A 19,770-nucleotide genomic window follows, 5' to 3' on the forward strand; every position below is an offset into this window, starting at 1 on the left:
GGTCTATATACTGGTATGTCATCGATTTCAGCCTTATAGATTACAGCAATAACTTTCAGCAATAACTCTAGGAAAATTTAAATGCCATGTCATAATATGTTACTCTGCATACAGTGTTCGAAGTATTAGATGCTAGAAAAACTCTGCAAAGGAATGCCTCCCCCCCCCCCCCCCCGGTCAGGACTGTACTTGTATTTTTAGGGAGTTATGTCAATCATTATAACGTGATTGCTATTCATACGACATTACTGATTAGCATGCTTCATGCGGGTGATGTTCGTTATTTCGAAAGTTCGATATTCCAAAACACACAAATTATGTATACATGCATGTTCGTTAATCCGAAATAATAAAGGGTTCGTTATTCCAAACATTATTTTGTGGCGTTATTCCGAAGGTTCGTTAGTCCGAAAATTGAATAAGGTTCGTTATTTCGAATGTTCGGCAAAAACCTTTTTGGTTTTTCTTTTCATTTTTTTTTTTTTTTTTTTTGGGGGGGGGGATTAACAAACATTCGGAATAATGTACCTTCGAAATAACAAAGTGTAACCATGGTAACCTGAGCTAGAATCATTTATTGGTGCATGTACCTGGATTCCTGTATCCATCTAATCCTTAACAGGGAATGCATGTATGTCATATTCACCTGTCATAAATCCGCCGAGAATTTCCCCTGATCCGGCAGCCAAGTAAAATATCGCCAAAGCCTTTATCTCGTATTCCTCCGACACGAAGCTCTTCGCCAGCACACTATTCAAGACGGTGGACGCCCCGATCGTCAAGCCACTTGCTACCGACAGCATGGCCAGTCCTGCGAAAGATTCTACCACAATGTTCAACAAAAAGGCACAGGCCGAGCACAGGTGAAGCACACAAAATATCAAATAATCTGGAAATACTTGTGCGCGGGAAAACGGGCCGATGAGCAATCTTCCCAAGATATTTGCACTCCCGCCAAAAGTCGCAAGCAACACCGCATGCCGTAGAACGATGCCTTTCGACAGCGCATTGGGGATGACAAAAATAATCCACGAGCTGTACGGAACGAAACCGAAAATGAAGGTGATCCCCAATACTATAAAAGCTGGAAACTGACGAAATAGATCTAGGTGAATGAATGACTGCATCCATCCCACCACTGTTGCCATGCATCTCGTCTCACTAGGCCGGTTGTCCTTTAAGATATTTGCGGGATGAGTCAACCTATCATCGGTACTTTCCTTTCGATCCGAATCCTAGTTTGGAGAACATGAAGAAATTGAAAAGTAGATATGAGCAGAAAGTTTAGTTTGCTTTACGACATTCACGAAAAAAAAAAATGAAATAAGCCAACACCTTAGATATTATGCAGTATGTATAGACCACTATAAATGAAGGATCCCTTCCCCTCCCCCTCCCCTCCCCTTAAAAAATGATTAGAAATAGAATAACGATCAGGAAGTGCAGTTCACCGAGTAATATTCTAAAACCATAAGAATTCGCTCTGCACGATCAATAGAATCAATAGAGGCAAATTCAGGTTGTACAGCGCAGGCTCAGTAAAAAGTAACTGGATGAAATTTGACCACTCTTTGTATTACAGAAGTGTATGACTCGCCTTTTCTAGATGGGTTCTTATCCTAATAAGCTGTCTGTTCCATTATACCACCAGGAGGCAAACATCATTATACTCAGATCTTTGGATGGTCGTGCTTAAAATAAACAACACTGTAATCATTATAATGGAACAATTTGTAAATGGTTTCGATTGTATTAGAAAAAAAAAAAACATGTGTGACATGTTTCGCAAGTTTGGGTTTATATTTTTGAGAAGCTGTTTTGCTTACATAATGGAAATTATTGATATGTTGTTCTTTAAGAGAGCACAGCAGTCACATGCTGTTGTTGTTGACGTTACGCCCCTCTGCCGAGTTTCTGGGTGTAGGGCCTTAATGAACAATTTTTGTCATAAATGTATATCAGGGCTCGACAGTAGCATTTTATATTTTTCCCCTCTGGTGGTCCGATTTGGCCAATGAAATCTTTGAACTTGAAATTTTAGTGGACAGAAAAGAAATATATAATGGCCCGAAATAAAAGGAAACATAAGTTAAAAAAAAAAAATCTTAGATGTTCGATCGGGCCACCAAAAGACAACCTTCCAGAAAATTTGGTGGCACGACATCAATTTTGGTGACCCTGGACTATCGGTCCACCGCTAAATGTCGAACCCATTGATACTAATACAATGTGTGCAGATATGGTTATAGGTTAGCAAAAAAGCAGATAATTAGGCCGGCGGTGTTGATTTAACCCATTCCCTAGGGGAACCTGGCTGCCTGTGTATTAAATCTATGGGGATTTCAGAATTCGGCATGGAGCGGGTTAAAGGCTCTCACCTGTGGACTCTCTTCAAGTGGCCTAAAGAGGGCGCAACAAGGAAGGAGGTGGAGTTGAAAACCGCCCAGTATGAGCATGGCCCCCCTCCAATCGTACGTCAGACGGAGCTCCTCGGCCATTACAGGGAGGGTCATCATGCCGAGACCTCCAGCAGTCAACATCACGCTTGTTGCCACGTTAAACATGTCGGGGAAATAGAGCAACAGGCTGGCGTGTGCCGGAAAAATAACGACCGACATGCCAATTCCTAATTTGAGAAATGAGCAAAGAAACAATACTCACCTGCTTGTAAAACGGGTCGAAGTTTTGACAGTGTTGCGGAAACATATATAATACGGTGTATCACAGCTATTTCCTTCTCAATATTCATACTGACTCCACAAAAGTGCGCCATTTGCGCAAAATCTTTTGTGAGGTTGACACTCTGTGAAAGGGGCAAAATTATAAAAAGTTTGGTGTATTCGCTGTCAGTTTGCATGCTTTCACCATAGATAACAACGGCGTAAATCCATACTGAGGAGTGGGGGGGATGGTCACCATCACCACGATTACAAGCCCATAACCGGACCGGCGGGAGAAAAGTGGCAGCAACAACATAAAGACTTTTTTTTCTTGTTGCTTTTTTTTTTTTTTTTTTTTTTTGCTTGTCAGACGACTTTCGGCGGAAAATCAGACCTTAAAAGTTTGAAAACATTTTTTTCTTTTTGGAAATATCTGTGAGAGGGAGCGGAACGACAGAACGGGGGAAGGGTGTGTATGGGGGGGGGGGGGAATATCCATCTCCCACACGAGGAAGATTTTGCATTTTCAGACCTGAAATTCAGCGATCTGGTGCTCACTTGTGGTGAAAATTTTCTTTTCTTTTCTTTAAAAAAACAATAAGAAAATGAAATATTCACAATATAGTATTGAATGACAAAATCGTGGTATTTCAGCTCTTGCTGTGCGACATCACTGTGAAGGCCTACTAAATAATGGGGCCTATCATCGGCGTAGACAGGATTTGATCTTAGGAGGAGCGGTTATGTGAGGGAACGAATCAAGCGAGGGGGGAGGGTATAATGGTAGGGGGGTTTCCCCCTCCTAGGGTGAAATCTCTTTGCGTTGAAAATTTTGACATTTTTCAGTCCAAAAACTGCCGTTTGTAGCTATATTCTTCGCTTTGGAAATTAAAGGGGGACACCAGGCGCAACTGCTGCCAATCACTGGCAGCAACATCAGGAGAATGGCATAGCGATTAATGCGAGCGAGCGGAGCGAGCGAGCATGAAAATTTTAACATTTTACAGTCTAAAAACTGCCGTTTGTAGCTATACTTTTTCGCTTTGGAAATTAAGGGGGGCCGCATCAGGCGCAACTGCTGGCAATTACTGGCAGCAACATCAGGAGAATGGCATAGCAGTTAAATGCGAGCGAGCGGGGCGAGCGAGCTTGAAAATTTTGACACTTTACAGTCCAAAGACTGCCGTTTGTGGCTGTATTTTTTCGCTTTGGAAATTATGGGGGCACACCGGGCGCAACTGCCGGCAATCGGGCAGCAACATCAGAATGGCATAACGATTAAATGCGAGCGAGCGAAGCAAGTGAGCTTGAAAATTTTGATATTTTACTGTCCCGCATGTCCTTTGTGGCTGTACTAGTATTTTTTCCCTTTGGAAATTAAGGGGGGCGCACCGGGCGAAAACTGCTGGCAATTACTGGCAGCAACATCAGGAGAATGGCATAATGATTAAATGCGAGCGAGCGAAGCGAATGAGCTTGAAAATTTTGACATTTTCCAGTCCCAAAAACTGTCGTTTGTGGCTGTATTTTTTCGCTTTGGAAATTAAGGGGGCGCACCGGGCAAAAACTGTTGGCAATTACTGGCAGCAACATCAGGAGAATGGCATAATGATTAAATGCGAGCGAGCGAAGCGAGTGAGCTTCAAAATTTTGACATTTGACAGTCCAAAAACTGCCGTTTGTAGCTATATTTTTCGCTTTGGAAATTAAGGGGGCGCACCGGGCGAAAACTGCTGGCAATTACTGGCAGCAACATCAGGAGAATGGAATAATAATTAAATGCGAGCGAGCGAAGCGAGCGAGCTTCAAAAGTTTGACATTTTACAGTCCCCAAACTGCCGTTTGTAGCTATACTTTTTCGCTTTGGAAATTAAGGGGGGCGCACCTGCTCACAATCACGGGCAGCAACATCAGGAGAATGGCATAGCGATTAAATGCGAGCGAGCGGAGCGAGCGAGCTTGAAAATTTTGACATTTTACAGTCTAAACACTGCCGTTTGTAGCTATACTTTTTCGCTTTGGAAATTTAGGGGGGCACTCCGAGTGCAACTGCCGGCAATTACTGGCAGCAACATCAGGAGAATGGCATAGCGGTTAAATGCGAGCGAGTGGAGCGAGCGAGCTTGAAAATTTTGACATTTTTCAGTCCAAAGACTGCCGTTTGTGGCTGTATTTTTTCGCTTTGGAAATTAAGGGGGCACACCGGGCGCAACTGCCGGCAATTACTGGCAGCAACATCAGGAGAATGGCATAGCGGTTAAATGCGAGCGAGCGGAGCGAGCGAGCTTGAAAATTTTGACATTTTACAGTCCAAAGACTGCCGTTTGTGGCTGTATTTTTTCGCTTTGGAAATTAAGGGGGCACACCGGGCGCAACTGCCGGCAATTACTGGCAGCAACATCAGGAGAATGGCATACTGATTAAATGCTAGCGAGCGAAGCTAGTGAGCTTGAAAATTTTGACATTTTCCAGTCCTAAAGACTGTCGTTTGTAGCTATATTTTCGTTTTGGATATGATAAGGGGGGCGCACCGGGTGTACCTGCTGTCAATCACTGGCAGCAACATCAGGAGAATGGCATAGCGGTTAAATGCGAGCGAGCGGAGCGAGCGAGCTTTAAAATGTTAAAATTTTACACTCCAAAAACTGCCGTTTGTAGCTATATTTTTCGCTTTTGTTTGTCCAACTTTTATTTCAGAACCCCCCCCCCCCCATCGACGCCTCTGGTTGCTTTTGTTAAGTGAAAGATCTGCTGCACACTCTTTGATAAATTAGGGAATATACGTCTATGTCAAAAGTGTACAAAGTTTATCCCTTATCCTGTATAGCGGACCTTTTGCATGTTCATGATTGCAATACAACGATCTGGTGCATAGTTCTGGCGATATTTGGACAATTTTCCATTAAGAAAGTTCGAGATTTTCCTCATCTCGGGAATTGCTTGGGGATAAATGATTTGTCTGTCTAAACACTTCCTTTGGGGCGGGGCAAATGCCCCTTTGCCCCCCATAGATTCGACGCCCCTGATCTTCCCTTGGTATGCCCATAGATGTATCCTGACTGAGTCATCAGTCACTGTCGTTTCTCAGGAATGAGTCAGGAAATGGAGGGGATTCAATAATTATGGCGATAAAGTTGTTGTTATTGTTTGTTTGTATGTTTTCGTACATATTTTGCAGATGGTCCCCAGTTCCTCGCGTCATAGCATGTTTACATGTAGACCTATACTATTTGACGTTGTCAACGCCTGAGTCATACCTTACAGTATATGTCGATGTTACTTTCTTCGCGAGCGAGCGAAGCGAGCGAGCGCTTGAGAAAATGATACATTTTCCTACAAGATAGAATACTGTTCAGCTCTGTTACCTGTCTGAAGGCCGGCGTACAAACGTCATGCAATATGCCAAAATTGATACAATCACATTTCTGCTTCCTCCATTTTTTCCCCTCAAAATTCAGGGGGGGGGGGGGGGTGATTGTACAGGCCATCCCCCCCTCCTCCATTTCAGGGGGGATATATCCCCCCCCCCCCCATCCCCCCCGGGATTTACGCCCATGATAGATAAAGAATACAGTTAAAAGACAGTCTTGTTTGCATCTAGACGTTCTTGCGTGATTGATTTTCGGACTTTTGATTTTGCTTCATTTCTGCGTTAGTAGATACAAAAATATATAACACAAAGTCAATGGAACAAAGTTATTGAGGAATATTTGCATCTAATACATTATCTGGTGTGAAATATTTTGAAACATGCAAAATGATTGACTTAAAGCACCGATTTCCTTGATACATAGTAAATGAAAACTAGCAGGTGTCTGCAGGTGCTTGGGACGAACACCACACTGCGTAGTGCCTTTCGTTGCCTTTATTGGATAAGAGCAATTCGTATCGAGTTCTTAGAAAATCCCGGGGGAATCCATTGATTTTTTTTTTCTGCTCATTTTCCATTTATGTAATACATCTTTCAGTTCATTTTTCATTTATGTAATATATCTTTCTGGTCAGTTTGCCTTTGTTAGCCATTTCTTTTAAATACATGATTTACTCGCCTGTAATTAGCATGCTCGATAAAAAGTGGACACCGTTTGTCGACATCGAGGCTGTTATGTAACCAGCCGCTGAAAGGGAACTCCCAATCAGGGTCAGCTTCCTTAGCGACACAACGCGAAGAAACATTGGGCACAAATAATCTGAAATTATTCAAAAGAGGGGAAAGGTACAGTGGATTGCGCAATTATAAACAATGTTGATGTTATTTACGAAAACAGTCTAAATCTCTCTCTTTATATCTACTACAATTTTGTATTATACAAACTATGAATGTTTATTAGTGCAATGGACAGAATATTTCATGACGTTGAGGATGAAATGATCCATTCAACGAGGCGCAGCCGAGTAATGGATCGAAGATTTCATCATTCACCGAATGAAATATTCTGTCCATTGCAGGAATGAAAAACATTTATTATTTGTTTTATATAACGCCTAAAATAGCTCCTTGACATTTGATGTTTTATTAATTTGGAAATGACAGAGAATCTGAGATCGCTGGGATCTCGGCGTGCGGGCAATGGAGCAAATCGTATGGATCCGAAAATGCACGGTAGGAGCCACAGATGCACGAATCATAACGTCATAGTTAAATGGGACAAAATCCAATGATCAATATCAAACAGCCAATCGAATGACAAAGACCTATTTGGGTGTTCTACAATCACCTTTTCTTTTTCAGGCTTGAAAAAATCTGAGCTACATGGTTCCACATACTAACAGAGGTCCTGTAATATCTTGTTAATTGGAAACTATTAAACATGTTTTTCCTATGGATTGTTGATTACTCAAAGAAGTGAAATATCTGAGCATCTAGTATGTGTAAATCTTTTCTAAAATAGTTGGCTAGTATGTTGATATTGTTACAGATATTTTGGCAATAACTGCAAAATTTGTAAAAACATTCTATGCTCGAGTGCTTCTGCCGTCCACTGGGGAATCCTTTCCCGTCAGGGAATTCACGATATGAATCCGTTTATGCTCTTGTGGATCTGCGTTCATAATTTTTTCGATAAATAGGAACAAAAAAATCACATTAGATAGACATTCTGATCCAAGAAGTCAAGATAAAATTTACCTTGGCTGTGCATAACTCAAGACTGTCCTCAAAGTGTACTAAAAAAGCCCCCCCCCCCCATATACATTTGCATCTATTCAACCAAGAAACACATACATCCGCCATATGGTACTTATTGTACTTGTATTCACTACACGAAGTCTTTGGTCCAGGCAGGTTTTTGTTTGTTTCATGCAGACTCAGCCACGTTATAATTTTCACATACCTTTGACGTTGACCGTTAGTTGTTTTATAATAAAGCTCCAATTGATAATGATAATCCTCATTTAGTGATCAACCCAGAAAGTATTAAAATAGACGTGAGATCACTGGGCTCAAATACACTATCATATCCTCATAAAGAATTGGAATAAACTGGATGTTTAAAAAAAAGACATGTCCCACTTTTGATCCTCAATAGTTCGAAAACTACAAAGGTCTATCAGATAAGACTGTCACTGATATGAGTAATAGCTGAATAGTGTACAATTTAGTTGGAAGTGATTTGAATATGAAAGCATAAGTCAGTTTAATGATGATGAATATGATGATGATGATAATAATAATAAATAATAATAACAATAATAATAATAACGATAATAATAATAATCATAATCATAATCATAATCATAATCATAGTAATAACAATAGTATGTTTTTATATCCAGGGTAGCCTCTTCAGTGTTACCACTACTCTACCAGATGGCCCTGCAATTATTATTACCCCAGCGTATACCAAAATATTGGTGAGGTATTGGCCTTACCAAGTTAGGTTCCGCATTGTGGTCAAATTTTAACCCTCTTTACAAAACTTGAACTTTACTCAGGAGCCAATGGTGTTTATGTGAGTGTGTGCTTACAATGACCCTGAACAAACCCACTTGTTCAGAGCTACGCTGACTGTATAGGCTTCTGGCCTCTTGCTCCAATGCTTTATTGATAATTCATGATGGATTGCCCTGGACACTGCTAGTCTGAATTCATAGTAACGGGTGAAATGCACGGACATGAAAATAGTAAGTACATGTTTCTTATATGTGCTTGCATACGATACATTTCAGGATGCATAGAGACTAGCTGGTGATAGTGGAAATCCTCCAAAATAATAAAGTATTCAAACCCTCGCCATTGGCTAGGATCATTGTGTGGGTGTTAACCATACACTTCCATACACACCAATTAACCCTGGCAAAGGGTTGAAAATAGAGCAAAATCTTAACCCTAACTTAAAAATTCACTTTGAATTAAATGACATTGATTTATGCTGTTATTTTTTAATCGCCTCCAACAAAATTGTGCACTATTCAGCTATTGCTCATATCAATGTCAGTGTTATCTGATATATAGTTTTTGAACTATTAAGGATCAAAAGTGGGACATGTTTTTTTTTTGTAACACCTAGTAGATATACATGCACTTATGTATACACATAGACAGACAGAAACATCACATATATATATATATATATATATATATATATATATATATATATGCATATATGTACAGTATATAAATAGAGATACAGATATAGCCATGAGATATACGGGTATAAGACTCACAGACAATGGCGATTCCGTGAGAGAGTGCAAGTGCTAGTCCCAGTAACGTAGTGGAGGCCTGGAGATCTCGCGAAATGTCATCAAGGAACACTCCAGATGTCTTAAAACATACAAACAAACATTCATCCAGTCCAAATATAAGTCAATTTGATAAGAAAGAGTAAAATTACGAGCTCAACGGTAAAATTTTGATCGAAATTGGATGAAAAATATAAAAGTTATGACATTCTGAAGTTTCAATAATTTTTGGGAAACAGTTCTTGAACGGTCAATATTATTATGCAATAATGGCAAAGTGAGCATGTCATCCCCTCACTACTTGCCATATAGTTTGTATATAAAATTTGAAATTTCTAGTTTTTCATTCAGACACAATCATGCCCGAGGCTCAAATCCTCGTCTATCTCTGAACTTATTCAACCAGGAATAACATCATGTTTCAGACTTCAATGACAGAAACATTGAATTTTCGTCATTTTTTGTACACGATCAATGGAAGATTGTAAGGTTATGACATGTTAGCTCACTCATTTACATATTCATATCCACTCTACGAGAACTGTTTTGCAGAAATTAACAAAACTTCCTTATTTTTCATCCCATTTCAGTCAAATTTTTACCGTTGAACTTGAAAGATTTTACTCTTTTTTCTCAGACTAACTTATATTTTGACTGGATTTCCCCTTTAGAAGAAACAACATAGCAACCTTAAATGAGTAAAAAACGATTCAGTGCAGTTTCCTTTTCATCGACCTCTCTCTTGCTCGAGATCGAACAAGGAGGAATTGGAGGTCGAGTCCCTGGAGGAGGAGGAGGTGGCAGAGCTGGATGCCATGAATAATGACGTCACAGACCACGTAATACTGAGAAATGTTGAGGCATCAAATTTTAAATGTCATTCTAAGTGCACATTCTGCGGATATATTCATTTGGCCTGCATAGACCTATACCAGAAAATGTGTTTATGAAATTGCAATTTTGGATTCAGGATCTTGTAAAACTGAAATGTCAAAAACATGTATTTCGCTTGGAAAGTAGATATTCTTGGATACAGCATGATTATACTCGAAATAGGTGACAAGTCCAGTTTCCAACTTTCACTAAATTGCTGTTAGAACATTATTTAGACAGCTTGTTTGAAAAAAAATATATATCACTAGACTTGGATTGAACAATTTGTTAAACACAAAAGAGAGGAGAGCAGTCCTTCTATAATAATGACAATGAAGGCACTTTTTTTCCCTTCCATTTTGAGGTGGGTCAGCGAGGGGGCAAATAGCTGTCCATACCTTCAAAAGTCCCATTTCTAAAAAGGCGATTGTAGAAGAGCCAAGCAATATGAACCATCTGAATCGTCCTTCCAAGAGTTTTCCAGCCATGTTCTGTAGATGTCAGTATATTAAGCAGGAGATGGGCAAACGGCTTTCAAAATAAATACACAGTTTTACAACACCGAGTAAGAAGTAATTGTTCATGAAACTTGCCATATCACCATAGCTCGATCTGCATAGCTACCTCCATCCGCCATCTCACAGTGTAGGTGGTGTTTGAAATCTATGGTTTCACAACTCCCCATGCTTTGAAATTATCACACGCAAAAGAAAACGGCAGGGAGCGTTTACAAAGAATGATGCTTTACCAGATCCCTGGGCGCATGAGTGAATGCTGACAATTTGGTGCTGTGGATTTTTTTTTTCAATGTGTGAAGCCTCACTGAGTTATTAATAGGGATAAGAAGTCATCTACGTTACTATTGTCATGCACCCAAGCCATAGGAATACAGAGGTATGTACACTAGTAGTCATTTTTGTGCCCTGCAAACGTCAGTTGGACAAACTATTGTGAAAGCACCATATCGAGGAGCGAAAGAAAAAGTTGTTTTTTTTTCCTTTGGGGGGGGGGGGTGGGGGGAGGGGGGTTTGCCGAGAGGTCAGATATTCAGCAGTGAAGCGTTCCATCAGGCTCAAACTGCTCCATGGTTTTGTAAATAACATTTATTTCTAAGTAAAAAGGGGAGAGAAAAACAAGAGGAGATGACGATTCAGCATAGAACATTTAATTAACGTGAGGCAATAGTTAGTTTGCTAATAAAATTGATTATAAACAGGCCATAATCAGTGATGAGGATGAATTGGAGATGTTTTATATTGGTACGTACAGCTGTATTATACATACCTACACGAATGTAGGCCTATATGTAATGCACACCCACACGCACACACACACGCACACACACACACACACACACACACACACATATATATATATATATATATATATATATATATATATGTGTGTGTGTGTGTGTGTGTGTGTTTGAGTTTTGTTTGATCAATTTAAGCATGATTTTTGTTTTCAGTTTATGGCAAGTTTTGGGAAATGTATTCTCAAGGGAACGTAATGAAGCGGATATTGATTGATTTGATCTAGTTGATCAAGATAGTTTTTTTTTTCTTTAAGAGTTATGCGTAATGTGAAATAATTTTTGTACAATGTATATAGCATGTGGTCTGCAAAAAAAGTATGTAAAAAAAGGTGATTTAGCAGCACATTTTTGTGTGTGTAATAAGGCAGATATGGATTGTCTTGATTACAATGATCAAGATACTTTTTTTCTGAGATTTATGCAGAATTTCATTTCATATCTTTTATATAAACATGGTATGATTTGAAAAAAAAAACAACAAAAAATATATTGTATATACTGTATGTTGGGAAAAAATGATTTAGCAGCGCAAGAGAGAATAATACAGCTGCTTATTTTTCTTCATATTAATTTCATTGTCAATATGGACCTGATATTGAATGAAACTCAAATAAAGAATATCATTTCTTTTTTAAGTGTGTGTGTGACCCTGCGTCACAAAACCAACAAAAAGTTGGTTTTGTGACGCAGATTCTGAAAGAACAGACTTTAGGCTTTAAAATGATGTATATCTCAATTCAAATGGAGCCTCCTAACCTAACTAAATATGGGAAAGAAAGTACACACATAGGAACAGTGGGAACTGAGAAAAGAGGCTCTGAAATACAGGGTCTATTCAAAAGCGCTTACTCTTCACTAATCTGATCTAATAGCTGTGCGATGAATGGGACAAAAAACAAGATGTAAACCATTGGAGCAACAACGATGAAGGGATTATCAGATTAAAATGAAATTGAAGGTGAAGAGTGTGTACAGGGTTTTTAAGAAATGAAAAGGAAACTCTATAAGACACACCCAATCACGCTGTTCTACAAAAAAAAAGTGTTCGAGAAAAACTGCTAAAATCACACTTTCCTGTTAGTTTTATGACCACAAACTCTAGTATAATGTAGAAGAAGACTTGTTTTTAAAGAAAATATGAAAAACTCAAGATTGGCTGGGTTGATCCATTCCACCTATTTTGAGTCCTCACACAAAATCAGTGCGTGCGACTTTTTGTTGGTTTTGTGATGCACGGTCACTCACACACACACACACACACACACACACACACACACTATATATATATATATATATATATATATATATATATATATATATATATATATATATATATATATATACATAATTATTATCTATGTATAATTATGTATATTTCTATGTAATATAATATCAGGGCTAGATTCTCACCTTTTTCTCTCATGGCCAATTCGGCCCGTTGCAAATGATGTGTAAACGTGAAATTTCGGGGTCCCAAAATTAGAGGACACATACAAATCTATTTTGACTCTTATTGCCGACAAAAGATAACCTTTTCGAAAATTTGGTGGTCAAACATCAATTTTCAGTATAGCTCATCAGGGCCGCGGCACTGGGCCAACACTAGTGTCAGTTTCTGTCCCCCCCCCCCCTTTTTTTCACACGGGTAGCATTTTCAACGTGATTGGGGAATGAGAAATTGCTATTAGCATAATAAAAACTAACTTTCAGTGACGTCAACATTTAGGGAAAGTTTTACAAATCGTCAAGGTTTTGCGATACTATGAAAGAAAGATTAATACATGTAGAGGCTAAGACTGTGATGTCAGATTGGGAAAGGAGGTGAAAAGTTAATGGTCCTATTTACCTTTGGGAACAGTGATTTAAAAAAAAAATGTTCAAGATATCACATTTGATGCATATGTGTAGGTCTGCTGTATCACAAAACATCCTTCCATATAAAATTTTTGCGATGAACCCTAAAATATAAGGAGATATCAGATTTTTCTCATTAAACCATAACTGTAGACGGTTTAGTCTGGCAACAATTTTTTATTACAACCATTGTTCACTTTTTGTGTATTTAACAACACTTAACATTGATTGAACGGATTAAAATTTTTACAGTGGTTGTTTCCATCCCAAACTCACATATTGGAACTATTTCAAAGCATTAATGCTGGGTTTTTGTTTCAAGTTTCAATATGCCTTTAATGCAGGGAATAGAAGGGCATCTTCTGGTAAAGAAAAAACAAAATAAAAATAGGATAGAAGGCCTGATCGATAGACTATAGGACGACATATCATCCAAGGTTCATTCCTCACTGCCACACACGTGCCTATGTATATCACATTGGAATGAGCAAGGTACACACAGTGAACTTGAGATCGTACGATCTGGTCCAAACTTTGTTGAAACCCCGCTATATCAGGAAGCAAACGCTAACAACGTTCATTTGATTTATATATTCGAGATTGATTATGTTTCATATTCATTGAACTTTGGCGCTACCGAGGATAATAGCTATTGCTTTTTATCCAAAGTGCACAAAGTCACATTCACCTTGTATTTTCCACTCTGTATGAACTATATGCGTCATGGTCAGACATTGGTTCTCAAAAACGTCTTTAATCAATATGTTGAACTCAACTCGACGCTCAGACGCTATCAGCTATATAACGTGCTCTGAATATCAAAAGGTTTGGGTAGATTCCAATAATGCAGTAATGATCGAAAGATCGAAAGAATTCACGTGAGAGGAAGCTATATAGAGAAAGACTCGATGGAAAAAGTTCACCTCTCTTGAGAAAGAGCTGCCGGAGCAAGACAAATCTCTACGTGGGTTAACTATTCAGTCTGATTTATTGTGCCATTGTCCGATACCTTCCATATCAACGTAGGCCTACACTTCCATTTCAGCTTTCCCACCTGTTTCAAAAACACATCCTTCTACCACTGCATGTTTATATAAGCGTTAAATATCCAACCATGAGAAGTGTGACAACCATTCCGGCGTTGATTGTAGTGCTCTTTCTTGGGTACGTCTTCTACACACCTATCCCGGAAGATCTCGCGGACCCAATGCACTTCCGGCTCATCGTTGCAGGGCTCGAGTCGGCAGCTGTGTTGGTGAGTTTAGATGGCTGCGCCAGGTGTTTGCCACTCAACAACTGTTTGCTTGTTGTTTTAAAAGCCTAACATTTTAAGACTAAGAACAGGTGATGTTTTAACCTGTAACAACTGTAATACCAATCTAGCTCTTAACAGGAAATGCTGAATTTAATATCTTAACTAATACAGTGTGGATGATTGTCCATAGTCTATTACAGTTGAAAGCTTCCAGCTTTTTACACATACTCTTACACCTTACATGTTATATATATGTAAATATAAATATATATATATATATATATATATATATATATATATATATATATATATATTTATATATATATATAAAACTTACATACACACACGTAATAATTTGAATTTACGTAAAGTATGCATAGATATAGATATTGCAACATTTCATCCATCGCATTCTGGGGTTTTATTTATGCAGTCTATGCCAGCTCTAAAGGTTCAAAACACTATCGCTTTCGTGATGACTCAATGTTGTACCATTATAGTGATAAAGCTCTCAGAGACGATTTCATTTGCAAACAGTGCAACGTCTGGAGCATATTTCAACCCCTTGAGAACTTCTACGTCCAGTTTCATCGCTTTGCGATGGAGCTGCCTATGCCAGCCCCGGACCTTCCTGTTCCTGGTTCGAATGTTACCGCCCGGTATACTGACTTTGCTGGTGTGCGGGTGCTCTTGTATGAACCATTGAGGAGCAGCGACGAAATTCTCCCTGGCTTCGTTTACTTTCATGGGGGTGGATACGCCATAGGAAGTGCAAGTATGTGTGGCTATAGGTCTTTGAGAACAATACAGACTTTCGTCCATTTTGTTCTGTAAAAATGTAAATAATATTGTTATGGTAGGCCTAAATAGAAACATTGAAGAGTGAACTGTTAGTATAAAACACTCACAATTTACAAAAAAAAAAAAAGAAGAAGAAGAAAACTTTGTCAATATCCACGAAGACAAAATTGAAGCAAAACATACTTCGGAATATTCATTACACAACCTGGCATATCTATCATTAAAATTACATACAAACCTCGAATTCTCAAAGCCCACGTGTTAATGTTTGGCTTTGGGCTTGGCAGCGATATTCTCCGATTTAATGTCGTCCTCTGACAGGAATGCTTATTTACTTATCTATCTATCTATCTATCTATTCATTTTTTTAATCATTATTATTATTATTTTTTTTTTACAAAATATTTTTTACAAAATACAATACCGGTTTTTTCTTCCCTCATGTAAAGAGAAGTGACTTCAAATTCACGCCGCTTAAATTTTATGCGACGTGAATTGATAAGCTAGTGTATTTACCCAATCTAAAATTAAACGCATTAACTATTGAAGTGTCATGAGATTTGTTCTACTCTATCACTTCTTTAGGGGGTCAGGGTCCTTTTACTCGACTTCTAGCGGAAGAACTGCACGTTGTGTTGGTTTCCGTTGAGTAAGTATGGTTTTCTTGACATGCTTTTTCTTTCAGAACCACTAAGAGAAGATTCAAGATATTTTTTCAAATGTTTGTAATGCCTAATCTACTGATCTATATAACCCGATTTGATATTTTACTGTATTTTGTGTTCAACACAAGGCTTTTTTACTTTTCTTTGCAATGCTTATCAGAAATATTAAACTCGCGTTAAATGGTATCAAACTAACATGAATATCAAGGACAATAAAGGATTTTTTTTCTCTTTATTACATCTGAAAGAAAAAAGAAATATTCTCGCGAGATATCTATTCCAATGAACATGATGTATAGAACATCTAATTAGCAGGATGTTGACAGCGGGGTCAAACCACGAGACCGACACCCATGAGTCATACAGCCCACGAGTTCGACATTGAAAACGGGTTCAGGGATCATACAGCCCATGAGTTGGACACTAGGCAAATAAGGCCAATGAGTTCGACACTAGGTAAAGTAGCCCACGAGTTCGACAGATACAACACGGGGCTTAATGTGTCAGTCTCATGGGCCTTGTTTGCTCAGTGTCGAACTCATGGGCTGTATGACTCGTGAGCTGTATAACTCGTGGGCTGCATAACTCATGTCGGTATCATCTGTTAATTATTGCCATCAATTATTTTATAAATTATATTTCTCAGCTACCGCCTAGCACCAGAGCATGTCTTCCCAGCTGCATTCGACGATGCCCTGGCTGCCACTAAGTATTTCCTGAAGCACGCAGCCGATTACGGAGTCGACCCTTCTCGTGTAACTGTTGGTGGCGATAGCGCTGGCGGTCATTTGGCGGCAGGGGTCGCTCAGCATGTATTCGACGACCCTACCGTACCCAACTTCAAACTCCAGATCCTTTTCTATCCATGGATACAATTCCTGGACTGTAATACGCCATCATTACAATTCTACGAGCACACTTTTGGCAAGCGTGGGATGTCGAAGCCCCGACTGGCCGAGTTCATCTCGGGCTACTACCTCGGGAACCTAGACTCTGAATTCTTGCACCACCTGGAGACGAATCGACACACGAGCGCAGCTTTCAAGAGGTCGAGCAACTACAAGAAATTCTTGAACCACAGCATCATCTTCACAAAATTGGAGGAGGCATCATTACAGTTAGGACTAGGGTCTTCAACATCCTCATCCCTCCCATCACTTTCTTCGCAGGCATTCCGTGAATATTACAAGCCTCAAGAACATTTTGCCGAGGGCAATGACACGATGTGGGAGGAGATCCAAGAGGCTTTTCTCGACCCAAGAAATTTGCCCCTATTTCGTGACGACTTCAGGGGCCTCCCCAAGGCTTTCATTGCCACGGGCGAAAGGGATCACATCCGCGATGACGGGATCTTCTACGCCCACGCCCTGGAGCAGGGCGGCGTCGAGGTAATCTGGAAGCACTATCCAGGAGCGTGGCACGGTATCGCAGCATTTGCTTCAATAGCCGATGTTCCGACTGGTGCCAAAATGCTAGGGGATGGACTGAGATTCTTCAAAGAAAATATTTAAGATAATGTGAAACAATAAAAACACATGCTATTTTTCGTGTTTTCGATGCAAAATGACACTTACGCGGAGGTAGATCGTACAATATCTGTTAAATTTTACCCTACGTTCTCGACTGTCAGTAGTACTGTCATTTCATATTTTTGACATCAAATAACCTGTGATCATAAGTATATTGTGTGTGGGGTTTTCGTTTTTAGCTTAAAATTTACACCACTTGTGGTGGCTTTAGTAAAATGTGTTTGATGTTTTTAGTGGTACTGAAATCAACAGGGAGATGAAGAATAATGAATGTTCTTTGGCTGTATATAGGTTCTTAATTAACAATAAGTAGGCACATAATGAGACATCCAAAACATTGACGTCCTGACACCTTGCTTAAGGACGAGAAACGAGTTGTCGAAGTCGAGTTGTACTAGAACGGGAAGACGAAAGGGCGACCAGCTAAAACTCGATTTCAATTTCAATTTCAATTTTAATTTCAATTTTGCTTTCGTATTTCTCGATGGAAAATACATAAAATAGCATAGCAATACATAATGTCCTGCTTGGATATAATTGTATACATTAAGAAAAAAAGGAATTAGATTCGGTATCTTACTCAAGGTGAGAAGGGGAGAAGGTAGGCCTATCAATTATTCAAAACATGCTAATAAAGGAGCCATGTATACAAGAAGGCAAGGCGACTAGTATTCCAAACAGGGACCCCAGCAAGCATTAACCAGTCGCCTTGACAGGTCGCTCCGAAAACAGTGGATTAGGGAGAAGTTAATGAGTACGAAAACGGTATTTGGTGACTGACTTTTCCAATTTTTTTTTATGTCCTCATAAACATAGACACAAGGAAGAACAATTCACTGTGACATGTCTTTTTATATACAAATGTATAGATTGGGATTATACATTACCCTCCTGAGCCTTACAGTGTAGCTTCACGATGAAACTTTGAATACTGAGTTCAATAAATTGCTCCACTGGATTAGAGCTAAGAAATTGTCAATCAATCTTCAAAAAACTGAACGTATGCTTTTTCGTAATTCTTTGGAAAAATTACCCCGGAATATTTTCCTGGCTAATACAAACTAATGAATCATTCCCCTCCTTTTGTTTTTAATCCTGTGTTTATTAAAAAATAAAACTGTACATTCATACCCTACTAAACAATCTAATGGATTTCATTTGCCTTTGTCGAGGACTATTTTTTACAAAATCTATATTCTCCTTTGCAGGACCCAAATTCTGGAATCAAAGTTCCCTTTGGTAGCAACATAAAAGAAGCTATTAGTCTTCAGACTTTTACCTTTAAATTGAAGAATTTTAGAAATTGATTCCTACATCGCTTGGGACTTGCATCTTTAACAGCCGCAAATCTATTTTATTGTCTAAACGTTTTTAACTTTGATTCATTACATAATAACACACTTTCTATACAGTCCATCTCGGCAAGACTAATCTCATGTGCTTTGGCATTGACCCTTGAACTCTTCCTCCTTTTCTCCTTTCCCTGTCCTCCCCTTCCTGTCCCTTTTCTATCCTTTGGCCTCCTGTTTATTCTATCCACGCGTATGTATAAAGAGAGCTGCTTTGTTTCTGCCTGTGCGTGCGTTTGTGTGTGTATGATTTGTTTTATGTTCCTTCTGTCTCCCTGGCAATATGTCTCATCGTTTCGTTTGACTATTACTACTTCTTTCTACTCACGAGGGGACTGCATTCTACAAGCTAGGTTTTTCAGCAGTTCCCTCCATTTCCGACATCTTTTCCTTGATACGATTCAGTTACAGTTTATATTTTTTTGAACTACAGCGGTGCATGCTTGCATGCAACACGTGTATCGTGACTGCTGCTCAGCACGGAAATGTTGCAGTTTCCCGCTTTTTTAGACTGCTTTTTTTTCTAGCAAGTTGAGGTAGAAATTGGAATTTAAACCAACACACAAGAGAAAAAGAAGGTCACTTTTATCTAACAAACCTTCATCATGCCATTCCGAAGAAGAATCAAGCTGAAATCACGGCATCAAGGAATACCTCTTCACTGCCGATTCTGCTGGTACTGTTGTGCGTACACCTGATCACGGCAATCGCGAATCTTGAGCTGATTACGGTAGGTTTTGTGCTTTTCAAACGTCTTATTTCCGTAAATTTATGGGTGTAAAAAT

The 19,770-nt window shown here is 39.1% G+C and overlaps 2 protein-coding genes across 2 annotated transcripts; one reads left to right on the plus strand and one right to left on the minus strand.

Moving 5' to 3' along the window:
* Positions 1–608: 608 nt before the first annotated feature.
* Positions 609–10,705, minus strand: LOC140244929 (monocarboxylate transporter 6-like). Its single transcript, XM_072324537.1, has 5 exons — positions 10,616–10,705; positions 9,327–9,426; positions 6,710–6,850; positions 2,379–2,626; positions 609–1,235 (listed from the first exon to the last, which is right to left on the minus strand). Exons 1-5 carry the CDS (start codon positions 10,703–10,705, stop codon positions 609–611), a joined length of 1,206 nt encoding a protein of 401 aa, XP_072180638.1.
* A 3,795-nt stretch (positions 10,706–14,500) lies between these two features.
* LOC140244930 (neutral cholesterol ester hydrolase 1-like) lies at positions 14,501–17,679 on the plus strand. Its single transcript, XM_072324538.1, has 4 exons — positions 14,501–14,641; positions 15,179–15,416; positions 16,028–16,091; positions 16,754–17,679. Exons 1-4 carry the CDS (start codon positions 14,501–14,503, stop codon positions 17,616–17,618), a joined length of 1,308 nt encoding a protein of 435 aa, XP_072180639.1. The 3' UTR covers positions 17,619–17,679.
* Positions 17,680–19,770: the final 2,091 nt, after the last annotated feature.

This window comes from Diadema setosum, chromosome 21 (assembly GCF_964275005.1).
Source record: "Diadema setosum chromosome 21, eeDiaSeto1, whole genome shotgun sequence".
NCBI classification, from domain to species: domain Eukaryota; kingdom Metazoa; phylum Echinodermata; class Echinoidea; order Diadematoida; family Diadematidae; genus Diadema; species Diadema setosum.

What these genes read in the sequence shown, in the direction of transcription:
- LOC140244929 (XM_072324537.1), bottom strand. Translation starts at nt 10,705, where the DNA reads ATGGCTGGAAAACTCTTGGAAGGACGATTCAGATGGTTCATATTGCTT. An exon ending in TCACGGAATCGCCATTGTCT is followed by an intron (nt 6,851 to 9,326) that starts GTGAGTCTTATA and finishes GAATAATTTCAG; the next exon opens with ATTATTTGTGCCCAATGTTT. An exon ending in CACTTGAAGAGAGTCCACAG is followed by an intron (nt 1,236 to 2,378) that starts GTGAGAGCCTTT and finishes TCTCCAAACTAG; the next exon opens with GATTCGGATCGAAAGGAAAG.
- LOC140244930 (XM_072324538.1), top strand. Translation starts at nt 14,501, where the DNA reads ATGAGAAGTGTGACAACCATTCCGGCGTTGATTGTAGTGCTCTTTCTT. An exon ending in ATACGCCATAGGAAGTGCAA is followed by an intron (nt 15,417 to 16,027) that starts GTATGTGTGGCT and finishes TCACTTCTTTAG; the next exon opens with GGGGTCAGGGTCCTTTTACT. An exon ending in GTTGTGTTGGTTTCCGTTGA is followed by an intron (nt 16,092 to 16,753) that starts GTAAGTATGGTT and finishes TATATTTCTCAG; the next exon opens with CTACCGCCTAGCACCAGAGC.